Raw genomic sequence first — 12,547 nt, forward strand, 5'->3', positions numbered from 1 at the left:
CGTTCGCGAGTCAGCCGGAGCTGAAGTGGAGCTTCTGTAGCGAAGGAAGGAGGAAACGTGTCCCCGTCGCGCTGATCACTAACGTTTCTGTAACCCTCCACGTCCTTCCGCCCGGCACTCTCCGTCCGTCCAGCCAGCTGCATGCCTGCCTGCTGAGAGCAGCACTTTGGACGCCCGGTCAGGACGAGGCGGTGCCGTTATCTCCCCGTCATTAATCAGGCGAAGGGTTCGGCCTCGGCCGGCTGAATTATTGGGAATATTAGAAAAGCAATTAGTAAAGCTCACGGCCGACGCAGATTTAACGAGGTTAGAGTTACTGTCGAGGTGTTGGGAGCGGAGGAGGGGGAGGGAGGGGTATTAGATGAAGACACCAAAATGGTTGATGCGTGAGAAGCAGCGGGGCGAAGGAGGTGGGGAGGGGGCTGGAGGAAGAGGAGAGCGGTGCGACGGTGCAGTGAGAGCCCCGGTTCATAGTCTCCCTCCGGGGGTCTCCTTTCTGTTCGGCGCCCCCCCGCCGATGCCAGTTACTCCATTAATCACACTGATGCATCACAGGAGTCCAGACACACAACACGGCTGGATAACCTGTTGGCTCTGTGTGTGTGTGTGTGTGTGTGTGTGTGTGTGTGTGTGTGTGTGTGTGTGTGTGTGTGTGTGTGTGTGTGTGTGTGTGTGTGAAAATCCTTCACCGCTGAAGGACAGTGAACCATAGTATGTTGAAGGTTGTGTTCACTCAAATCACATAAGATAACATGATCTCACTGAGCTGAATGCAGAAAGTTTGAGGTTCTTCCGATACTTTCCGGCCTGATTTCCGTCCGCTCCGCGTTCGTTAACAATCGGACCCGCATACGACTCAGCTCTAACCTCCGTGAGTCCGAGTCTATACGAGGGCCGTTCAGAAAGTTCAGACTGTTTCTGTTGCGCACGAGCAAGCAAGTTATCTCCTTTTGATCAACACTAGCACCTGAGTTCCACACATTTTGGTGACTGCTGGTGCGGACCCGAAGCTTTTTCCATTTCATTTACGGCAACAAAGCAAAGATCGTTTCAAAAAGGTCAAACTATCCCTTTAATTGATTTTGATTTACTTACAATCCCCGATCAGCAGCCAAAGAATTTTAGCAGTAGTAAAAACAGAACAAGTTTAATTCCTGAAACAGCCTCGTCCCGCCGGACGTTGTCACATTGGAAAACCCCGGTTGCCATGGCGCCACAGTTCAGGTGGTTTGCAGCGAATGTTTTCCCCCTCAGACGCCTCAGAAGGTTCCCGGTGGAACTCGGTGTTGACAGCCTGACCCCGGGGGACGAATTCGCGGTTGCGAAGAAAAACCCACCCGGTGTCTCCTGACCCGACGCGCCTTCTTCTTCGGTCTTGGAACAGTGAAGCTCCGCCCCCTTTTGAAACGGGAGCGTCGCTCAGAAACACCGCTCGCACTGCTCACGTTCACCGTCAAATCACAAATGGTGAAACAAAAACTACAGAACTCAGGCGACAACGCTGAACACTTCCTCTCGAAGGTTATTGCTTCCCGCTGTTCCCTGCGAGTCCCCGCGCAGCATCCGTTTCATAGCAACAGGAGCGGCCTTTGAACTTTCCCGGTCGGCCCTCGTCCCTTGCCTGCACAGCTAATTGAGAAAGGTTGTTGTTTCTTTTGGTGATTTCTGCAGCCTCATTATGTAATTAACTAGTTTTTCTTTGTCTCATTTGTGCAGGTAAAAAGCTATTTTTTTTGTTCTCTTCAACAAAGTTGGTATTTCTTCTGGTGGGAAGCCGCCTCCTGAACTGATGCTTTATTCATCTTTTTCCTAATGTGTGGTGTGAATAGCAAAGAAAGGACATAATAGCAGAGTGCAGAACGTGTCCATCTTGCTTATTCAGACTCGCTGAGTACCCGCTGCCCGATTAAACCTCTGCAGCCGCACTGAATGTCAATTTAACCGCGACTCTGCAGCGAGTGTGACGGTTTCTGGCCCGGTTCACACCTGAGGAGCTCAGTACCAGCGACCGGATCCGGGACCGCCGCCGAGGGAACGCCGCACATCTTCACACAGGCTGAGAGCACAAGTTTACATCTGTGTGTGTGTGTGTGTGTGTGTGTGTGTGTGTGTGTGTGTGTGTGTGTGTGTGTGTGTGTGTGTGTGTGTGTGTGTGCAGGTACTCCATTGATCGGCGCACAGACATGGACCGGGTGTTCAACATCCATGCAGGGAACGGGTCGGTGTTCATCCTGCGGGAGCTGGACCGAGAGGAGAACGCCTGGCACAACATCTCCGTCATCGCCACGGAGTTCAGTGAGTGCAGCGGACATTTCTGTTTACACATTTTCCTCTCGTCCTGTCGGCCAAATTGGATTTTTGGAAATGATTCTGATCTCCGAAGTGAAGTATCGGTGAGTCGCCGGTGTTTGGAACGGCACCCGAACACTATACATTCCCCCGAAAGTGGCATTTATTCCTGTTTTTCCACTAGTTTTAAAAAGTGTAATTCAATATATTTGAGCGAGCGTCTTTATTCTCTAATCGGCTTTTGTTTCAACTTGCTGCTGGGAGTTTGATGTGACTGCAAACGCTAATCTTCCTCCATCTTCGCCAGTTGTTTTAATAAATTCCTCTTTCAAAGGATTTATTTCATCTGCAAAAAAAATAAAACACGAAATGGGACTGAATTCACTGCTTTGCGCTCCGAGTTTCTCTTTTTCTTTTAAACAGAAGCACTTTGCTCGTTCACTAATTGCCCTCGCTTTCACTTTATTTTGTCAGTGAAACTTCAGACTTCCTGCTGAGAGATTTCACATTAAAAGTCTTCCATTACCAAAAAGTCAAATAATTAAGTGCAAAAGAAATATTTCTCCAGAAAAGAAGAGAAACTCGCACCATCTGATTCATTCTTTTGCAGATTTGACCTTGCATCTATTCATCTATTCATCTATTTATACGTATAAACTTTGCATTTCGACATAATTAGTTTGCTTGGAAACAAAGCTGCACACGTGCACCTCGCTTCATTTGCGTTGGGAATAATTATCGGCATAAACTCACCGCATCCACCTTTGTGTTTCCTAGACAACCCGCGACAGATCAGCCGCGTGCCGGTCTACATCAGAGTGCTGGATGTCAACGACAACGCTCCGATATTTGCCACCAATTACGAGACGTTTGTGTGTGAGAACGCGAAGGCTAATCAGGTTGGTTATCACCCGACACAAAGCCGTCGTCATTGTTTTCATCTCGAATTCTCAACGATTACGCGTCTAGTGTTCACGTGCATTCAGCGTGTGATTAGCAGACCCCGGATCAGATCTTTTTTGTTTTGGTTACGCCCATGTCCTCACCGGTCTGCTTCTCCTTCCAGAGGATCCAAACAGTGAGCGCCACCGATCCTGACGAGCCTCTCGGAGGACACCGCTTCTTCTTCAGTCTGGCTCAGGACGCTGCCGGGAAGGCCAACTTCTCCGTCCGCGATAACAAAGGTAAAACACTCCCAGCTGATGTCCGCGGGGCGTCCCATCAACATCGATAATGTTCCCACAAAGCATTTAAACCTGGTAAATCTTCATCACATCAAGCGTTGCGTTGCTGTGGATGTTGTGATTCATTGACGTTCTGCAGTTTTGTTTGGTTTCTCATCCGCGGGGGCCACGTGAAGAGTTTATTGAAATATTCGTGCACGTTATTGATTGCTGCGTAGTGAGTGGATGTTCTGTTGTTGTCAGACAACACGGCCTGGATCCTGACGCGCAGGAACAGCTACAACAGCCTGCAGAAGAGCATCTACCACGTGCCCGTGGTCATCTCCGACGGAGAGTTCCCGATGCAGAGCAGCACCAGCACGCTGACCATCAGAGTCTGCACCTGTGACCGCGAGGGCAACATGAAGCTGTGCAACGCCGAGGCGCTCACGGCGAGGGCGGGGCTCAGCACCGGAGCGCTGGTGGCCATCTTGCTCTGTGTCATCATTCTGCTCAGTGAGTACGGGCTTCACGGTCTGATGTGCAAACATTTGTTTCTGAGGGTTTTTTTTTAATCAGGTCGGCTCACTGCAAATTAGATAGGAGCGTTTCTTACAGCTTCCTGTTAAACAAGTTAGTGCTGCTGCCTCGCAGTGAGAAGGTCATGGGTTCGAATCCAACTGGAAGCAATTATGTATTCGTCCAAAAAAAAATCACAAAAGGTCGTCATATGACGTATTTTTTCGTCCAAAAGAATCTCAAATACTCAAGACTATAGTATGTCGTCTAAAATATGAAAAAGTCATACCACAGTATGTCATCCAAAACGTCATATGACGTATGACTTTTTCTTCATCCAAAATTTGTTTTAAATACCTAAGAGTACAGTATTTCATCTAAAATATGAAGACAAAGTCATACCACAGTATGTCGTCCCAAACGTCATACTATAGTGACTTTTTCTTTGTCGAAAAAAATCACAAAAAAGTCATACTATAGTATGATGTTTTATTTCATCCAAAAAAATAAATAAAAACACCTGAGACTACAGTATGTTGTCTAAAATATGATCAAAAAGTCATACCACAGTATGACTTTATCTTCATTGAAAAAAATCACAAAAAAAGTCATACTATAGTATGACGTTTTTTTCCGTCCAAAAAAAATACTGTACTAGTTCATCTAAAATATGAAGAAAAAGTCATACCACAGTATGTCGTCCAAAATGTCATGTTATAGTATGACTTTTTCTTCGTCGAAAAAAATCACAAAAGTCATACTATAGTATGTTTTATTTCGTCCAAAAAAAACCCCAAAACACCTAAGACATGTATGTCGTCTAAAATATGAAGAAAAAGTCATACCACAGTAGGTCGTCCAAAATGTCATACTGCAGTACGACGTTTTTTTTCATCCAAAAAAATTTAAAGTACTTAAGTTTTAAAAAAAAATGTGGATGAAAAAAAACGTGATACTATAGTATGACTTTTCTTTTCATCCAAAAAAAACCCCAAAACATAAGGCTACAGTACGTCGTCTAAAATATGGAAAAAAAAAAAGTAATTCTATAGTATGAGTTTTGTTTTGTCAAAAAAAAATTAAAAAAAAACTTCAGGCTATATAGTATGTCGTCCAAAATGTCAAGAACAAGTCTTATTATAGTTTGACTTTTTTTTTTCTTTTCTGCACTGTAAAATGTTAATCTGAATTCTGCAGCCTTTAAACAAAAGTTGCCTATCTGCCTCTGTGAGAGGTCAAAGGTCAGAGTTACACACTGATTCCTAGTTTGATTTAAACTAAAGCGTCTCGGTCAGTTTCGCGTCATCGCTGAAATATCAGGAAGCTTCCTAACGGTGCTGCGTTCGTAGCTCACGCGGCGTTCCTCTACGCCGTGAAGCAGCGGCGGCCCTGAGGAGGGAGGAAATGCATAATGCATCCTTGTAGTAGCTGAGCTTGTTCTACAAAGTCAGACAAAGGCCCTGAACATCAGTGAACACTCGTGCAACATCAGCAGCTCCCCCCGGACAGGCGGCGGCCTTCAGAACGAGGAGAGTGAGCGAAGAAACAACAGCAAAAAAAAAAAAAAAAAGTCACCGAAACGCTCCTTTATTTTGTTCTCTGTTTGTGTTGTCGCCGTAGTGATCGTGGTGCTGTTCGCTGCCCTGAGGAGACAGAGGAAGAAGGAGCCTCTGATCATCTCCAAAGAGGACGTCAGAGACAACGTCGTCAGCTACAACGACGAAGGGGGCGGAGAGGAGGACACTCAGGCCTTCGACATCGGCACGCTGCGCAACCCGGAGGCCATCGAGGAGAGCAAGCAGCGGCGGGACATCGTGCCCGAGAGCTTCTACCCTCCGGTCCGCCGGCCGGCGCCGCCCCCGACCCGGGACAATAACGGGGACGTGAGGGACTTCATCAACCAGCGGCTGCAGGACAACGACAGCGACCCGACGGCGCCGCCTTACGACTCCCTGGCCACCTACGCCTACGAGGGCAACGGCTCCGTCGCCGAGTCCCTCAGCTCCCTGGAGTCGGCGACCACCGAGGGCGACCAGGACTACAACTACCTGAGCGAGTGGGGGCCCCGTTTTAAGAAACTGGCGGACATGTACGGAGGCGACGACAGCGACAGGGATTCCTAACGAGAGATCTGGCACACGGACAAGCGGAGAAAACGCAAAGCGCACAAAACACACACAAGCACGTCGCAGAACTGTCCGGCAGGGCGTGCGTGTGTTTGTGTGTGTGCGTGTGTTTGTGTGTGTGCGTGCGTGTGTGTGTGTGTGTGTGTGTGCGTGTGTGTGTGTGCGTGTGTGTGTGGCGAGCGAGCGAGCGAGCGAGGGAGGCGTCGAACGGACAGACGGACGAGCGCCGGTCGTCCAGGTGCTCCTCCGCCGCCTCCGATCACCGTTCAGTCGTCCCTCCGGTGACCAGACGTAGGCTTTTGTGCGTCCAGTCAGTGTTAGTTGCGTTTTCTTTTGCGAGGGAACACTTAAAAAAAAAAAAAAAAAAAAAAAAAAAAAAGACGTATTTTTTTTTCTGTGCGTGCGTGTGTGTATACGGGGTGTCCATGAGGCCCAGATATATCTATACCGATATTTTATTTTATTTTATTTTTGGTTTGTTTCTCCAAAGCTGCCTGTGGTGGACACGTTTCGACAAGCAGTTTTGTAAACCAACAGATATGCCTATGTATGTATTTTTCAGTGTTTCTGGGACAAAAACATGCTGCATATTGTGAGTTCTATCTTAGCTTGTGTACGTACGGTAATATGATACAATACGCTGTACAGTTGTTTTGTTTTTCTAGGGATTTCTAACACCCCCACCCACCCCACCCCACCCCACCCCATCCGCCCTCACCTCAGCGACGGCTGCCTCACATTAACCACTCATCCACCGTCTTGACTTTTTGAGCCACAGGGAAAATAAAAAATAAATCTCCTTCCGGATTGTTCGACATCAGTTTTTGGGGTTTTCCGCCGCGGCAGCTGTTGAGAAGCGGTGAAATGTTCTTTAAAGCTCACACACAGCTGCGGCGAAGGTCTGTGGGATTTTACGGCTACAACAAAACACACAGTTATTTTTACAGTTTTCCAATTTTCATCAGCGTCCGCTGTGAGGAGAGCTGAAATACCAAATATTTCCTTACTGAGCTTCATGTTGTCAGAGCTGCTCTTCTGTGGCTGAGACATGAAGTGCATAGATCTTTGTTTTTCCTCCTTTTTTTCTACGCTACGCTGAAAAATTCATCGATATAAGAAGCGTCAGGCTCAGTTGGAGGAAAAATACTGGTGGGTCTGACTTTTTTTTGCAGCTCAGAAATGTCCCATTTAAACGTTGGAGGATCGTTGCCATGACGCCACGGAGCTTGAAAACACAGCATCAAGTTAAATGAAACATCTTAAAATTTATTACGCAATTTGATTTCCCTTCCCCCCCTAAACGTTTTCATTTTTATCTGTTGTGGCGACGAAAGGAGCCGGAAAAGTAGAAATCGATGCGGGAACAAAAACGAGTGATTGAAATCTATAACGGGAATCGGCCCGTCTGCGGAGCTTTTAAACTTCATGTGACGAAGAATCAAAGTCCGGGAAATCAAGAGTCGCCTTGAATTACAGGGAACAAATCGACGCTTTTCAAGCTTCTTCATTTTTGAGGTCTGACTAAAGTGACTTACATTAAAAACATGAATATAAATAAGAGTGTTTCTTACTTTTGGGATTTGAAATCTACACCCGTATGAATCCAGATTTTGGCCGCAGATTAATTGTAGGATCATAAAAGAAACGTGGCAAAACAAAGCGAAGGGCGGCGGTGTTTCCCGCCGAGCCGAGCCGAGCCGAGCCGAGCCGAGCCGAGCCGAGCCGAGCCGAGCCGAGCCGAGCCGAGCCGAGCCGAGCCGAGCCGAGCCGAGCCGAGCCGAGCCGAGCCGAGCCGAGCCGAGCCGAGCGGCGCTACGTTCCCTTCGTTACATGAACCGGACGTCGCGCTTGAAGAAGGTCAAATCCTGCAGCGGGAGACGAGCAACGGTTCAATTCTGGAAAATAAAAAAATAAATTAAAAATCGTGAAAATGATCCTGAGAGAAGCAACACAGTCAAATTACTGGAAGACCTCCGAACTACGAGTAAACAGCCGAGATATCGAGAGGAAAAAAACAAAAAACGGGCCGGCTAAAAACAAAGCGCCCGTCCGTACTTTAGCAAAAGGCCAACCTGTGAATAACAATAAAAGAATTATTGCCACAGTGGTAATTTTTTCTTTTCCATTAAACAAACCAATCGATGGAACAGTGGTTGGAAAATGATTTGTGTGCAACTATTGTGTACACGCTCTGTTTTTTTTAGTTTCTTTATGCCCCCTTGTTTTGTTTATTAGCTTGTTGCTGCAGCTTCCCATTGTGTAAGTGGCCATTTCAGACTGCGGCGGTGTTGCTGTGATAAGCATTTAATGGGTTTAAAACCCTTCACTCTAAAGAAAACGGCTTTTCAGCCTCGAGGTACGACGTGAGGCCTCAAATGGAAATCAACTTGACAGCAGCACTCACCAAAAGCGTTTTTTCTTTGTTCTTCCTCTTCGGTCTTCAGAATTTCCTGTCTTCACACGTGGGTTTGTCAGCATATCGCCATTACGAAGACGTGCTTGTGTTTTCCTATGGAGAGTATAATTGCCTCCGAGCATTGGCGCCATGCTCGGCTAAGATAACAGAAGACATGGTAACGTACCGCACCGCCACGTCGGGGTTTTTGTTTTGTTGTTTTAAAGCTGAGGAAACTAGATGGTGACACTGATGTCCTCTTTCTCTCCAGATACGATAGATCTGTGGTTGTTGATGTGTAGACACGGCCGGCCTCGCCATCGGGGCTCGCCTCCACTACGCTGTATTATGTCGGTGACAATGTGGTCGAGCAGTGGAGTCTTTTGTCGGTGTAGAAAACAGTTTCGAGAGGTCGTGGTAGTGAAAGGAGGCCCGACACCGTCGGCCGCTCATCGACCTGCTTTGTAAAACCGTGATATTTTGTACTGAATATTTATATGACACAATTAAATATCTTAAAAATCTGCCTCCGTTTTCCTTTTTTCTTCCAGAATATCATTATTTTGTTTTGTTTTTATATTTGTGGCAGACTACTTTCTCCTTTCCTTTCCTTCTAGTTATGAAGGACAATTTTACTTTGATCCAAAACAGCAGCTACAGGTGAGACATCTACTTCCCTCACAGGTACATTATCTACCATACATCTCGGTATAAAAGACCCAACTCTACACATTAGATAGTATTAATATGACGGCCGTTGTTAAATAGCTGGATCCAGAGGCTGCTGAGCTGAGGAAATTGTTAATTAGACAATCTATAATTAAGATCTGCTCGACAGCCAATCGGGTTTAGAGGTTAAAAAAATAAAAAAAAACTAATATTTTGATTATTAGAGGATGAGTGGCAGATGTAAAACAGATTGTGAATGAATATAATTGACATTTTTAGTGGGAGAGGATTACAACAAACACAAAATTAGAAAAAAAAATAATATTTTGGACAGATTGGATCTGAATGTGAAACTTTATTTACATTATTAGCATTTGATGGTTCATTCAACATTTCATATTCCATTTAAAAACGTCTACTATTTTCAGTTTCATTTACGTTTCGCCATGTGTCAGAAAAACACTGAGCTCCTGCTGCGGCTTTTTTTGCATTTAAAAAAAGTTCAGTCATCAGCTCCATATTTCATTATCAGACAACACAAGACAACATAAGGCCACCTTTGACAGCGGTACTAAAGAGCATAAAACATGACGGCATTGGGCTTCATTTCTTATTCTGTTTGCCGTCTGTTGCACTTTGAAAATCATGTGCAAAAAAAAACAACAACAACAACAACCCAATTCCACCCTAAATATTTGGGTTAACGCAGCTAATCCCCACCTCCACCCACAGTCAGTCATCCCTGTGACATCACAGCTCCGTGATCAACTAGTGGCGCCTCCATTTTGCCGGCTCTCACCTGGACAGCTGCGACGCTCGCAGACGAGGCTCGGGAAAAAGAAAAAGGTGCTGTCACTTCCTGCCTTCCTCCACCTCCTCGGTCTTCTCCTGCCTCTCCCGCTCTCGTCTCATCTCCTTCAGCTCCTGTCTGTATTTCCGCTCGATGAAGCGCTTCTGATGAGCCATCTGTGGGAAGTTATCTGGTACAGGGAGAGGCAGAGCGGGAAACAGATAAAGACAGAGACAGAGAGGCAGGGGTGTGAAGAGACAAGGTCAGTTTCCAACCGGGCGAGGACGGCAATTTAGGGCTTAAAATTAGCAGCGACTCTGTGCTTTTTTTTTTTTTTTTTTTTTTTTTCCCATCGTGAGCGTCGCGCTGTCACTTCGGTCAAATGAGCGAGAAAATGTTGCGGCGACTAAATTGCCCTCGTGTTGTTATTTCATTAATAGTGATGAAGTAACAAGAAATTAGACAGGCCTTGTTTGGTTTCAGCACAATGACTATGAGATCTGATAACATAATTACAAGTGAACATTTCTAAATGAGATCTGTAATAAGATGGTGCAGTGTGACAGCAGGAAATAAAATGAAATATAAACACGATACAAGCGTATGTTAACAGAAAGGCACAGATCATTTTTTTGTCATTTTAAAAACTTTACAAAGCCTCAGTTTTAGGTTTTCTGCTCACTGCCAACTTGGAGGGAACCATTTCCAAACCTAGTGGAACTATATGATGTATATTTGAGATGCAATACCAGCGGGTGCCACTAGGGGTCTGCTCCAAAGAGGCTCCTGCTCCACAGACTCCAATTCAACGTCTTTAATGAAATACAAAGTCAATAAGTGTTTTCCACTCGTCACTATGGTGTCGGTTGCTAAAGTCGCTCCTTCTTAGTAGTTTTCTGGCCCTCCATCTGAAAATAATCCCGTCATTAACTAGATATGAGGCCTGAAAAAACAGTATGTCTGTTTGATTGACAGGCCTGTGGTACAATCAGGTTTCAGCTACAGATGGGCGGGGCAAAGTGTCAGATTCACTTCTGGTCACTTACGGCTCCAAAATAACAACATGGCGACGGCCGAACTCGAGGCTTCACAAACTATTGATTGTAGTGTTGTTGTATTGATTGTTGAGGTAAAAAAAAAACACTTCAGGGTAAATACAACGAGGGCGGAGGAACCACGGGAACTGAACTGGTTGTAAATAAGAGAAACAATTTAAAAACGGCACTTAAGAGTGTTTAAAACTTGTTGGAGAGTTGGAGCAGTTTCAAGATTCAAACTGAAACAATGATAATTCTTAAATAGGAGTAAAAAAAAATAAGGTTCATAAAAACAGAAATATGAACAGTTTAAACAAGTTTAACAGATTAATCTCACGCAGCTCAAAAATGTCAAGTACAACAGCCCTGATTAGAGCAACGTTTTTCAGCTTCGCTTTAAAGGTCCAAACAATGTCAGAAAATAGCTAAAAATGACGTCGTGAAGTGGCAGCTGATGTATTAAAACTGGTGTTTGTCTGATCGAGTCCCAAACTGAATCAATAACTGAGAAAAACAGCAGAAAATGACGTTTGAGAAACTGTCATTTTATTTCTTTAACAAAATGACCGAAACTATTATTTCAACAATCGAAATTGTTGCTGATTACGTCTGTAAACCAATCAAATAAATAGGATGCAACAAAAATCATTTTATCATCGTTGAATTTTACTTTTATATTTATGTTTTAATAATTTAGTCTGTGTAATTCAAAACTCTGAGAGTCAACTATCACGTTGTCATCTTTTCATTTCTTTTTTTAGAAAAAAAAACAGTTTTTCCGATTTCCATTTACTTCCTGATTAGATAGTTCCTGAATCTCCTGGCTCTGAAAAGTATTAAAAACCAGCAGATTTGGTGAAACTCTCACTGGAAGGCAGCAGCTTCGTAGTTCAGGTGATTTTCCATTAAGACGAGTTTACGAGTTTAGAGCGTCTCCCCGCTGCACACTTCAATTTAAAACAGCGTGCGTGACAGCTGCCCGGTGGTTTGTGTCGACTCGCTGAGACGCACGTTTGACGGTGCAGATTTTCCACTCGTTGGCCGTGACCATGCAAACTCAGGACAAATTAGTCTTTCAGTACTTTTTCCCCATCAGGAGCTTTAAAGGCAGTTTTCTTTTTTTTTTTTTTTAGGAGCTAATAGAAATATTGTCCTCCCCGTGAGGGGTTCACTATTTACCACACAGTGCACTTAAGATGTGTCTGAACACATATTTTATCAGTTTGACTCCATTCGCCTGCAGCTTGGGTTTGAAATAAGACTTAAAGAACACCGAGTTCCAGCTTTAAATATGAAGAATGCAGCTTTTTTTTTTTTTAAATACGTAGCCCTAAAGGGACCAGAGATATTGGATATATTAACATAAACCTACAAAATAAATAATCATCATGTTCAATATTTGATTTAAAACATCTATTGAAGTTGATGATCCACGGACATCAGCAGACTTGATGGTTTATTAGGGCCATTGTACGTAAAAGAAAAATAAATACGAAGCTGGAAAAAAAAAGGGGGAATATACAAATACAACCTTTGACAACATGAAAGTGTTCGAGAGC

The 12,547-nt window shown here is 44.6% G+C and overlaps 2 protein-coding genes across 4 annotated transcripts in view; one reads left to right on the forward strand and one right to left on the reverse strand.

Moving 5' to 3' along the window:
* LOC138625701 (cadherin-10-like) overlaps positions 1-6,910 on the forward strand; it is a 52,343-nt gene extending 45,433 nt beyond the window's left edge. For all 3 annotated transcript variants that reach the window (XM_069706801.1, XM_069706802.1, XM_069706803.1), the window contains exons 8-12: positions 2,159-2,295; positions 3,067-3,188; positions 3,356-3,473; positions 3,717-3,968; positions 5,592-6,910. In XM_069706801.1, coding sequence (XP_069562902.1) covers positions 2,159-2,295; positions 3,067-3,188; positions 3,356-3,473; positions 3,717-3,968; positions 5,592-6,094 — 1,132 coding nt within the window. In that variant the 3' untranslated portion in view covers positions 6,095-6,910. The remainder of the gene's footprint in view (positions 1-2,158; positions 2,296-3,066; positions 3,189-3,355; positions 3,474-3,716; positions 3,969-5,591) is intronic.
* Positions 6,911-9,502: 2,592 nt separating this feature from the next.
* The window catches only part of drosha (drosha ribonuclease III), an 81,992-nt gene continuing 78,947 nt past the window's right edge, over positions 9,503-12,547 (reverse strand). Inside the window, 1 exon segment of the mRNA XM_069706798.1 lies at positions 9,503-10,141. Within this exon segment, the coding sequence (XP_069562899.1) occupies positions 10,014-10,141 (128 nt within the window). The 3' untranslated portion in view covers positions 9,503-10,013.

The sequence above is a fragment of the Brachyistius frenatus genome, unplaced genomic scaffold (genome assembly GCF_029030835.1).
Source record: "Brachyistius frenatus isolate BFR_SWC_R1_liver_20210118 unplaced genomic scaffold, ASM2903083v1 Contig_65, whole genome shotgun sequence".
Classification (NCBI taxonomy): Eukaryota; Metazoa; Chordata; class Actinopteri; family Embiotocidae; genus Brachyistius; species Brachyistius frenatus.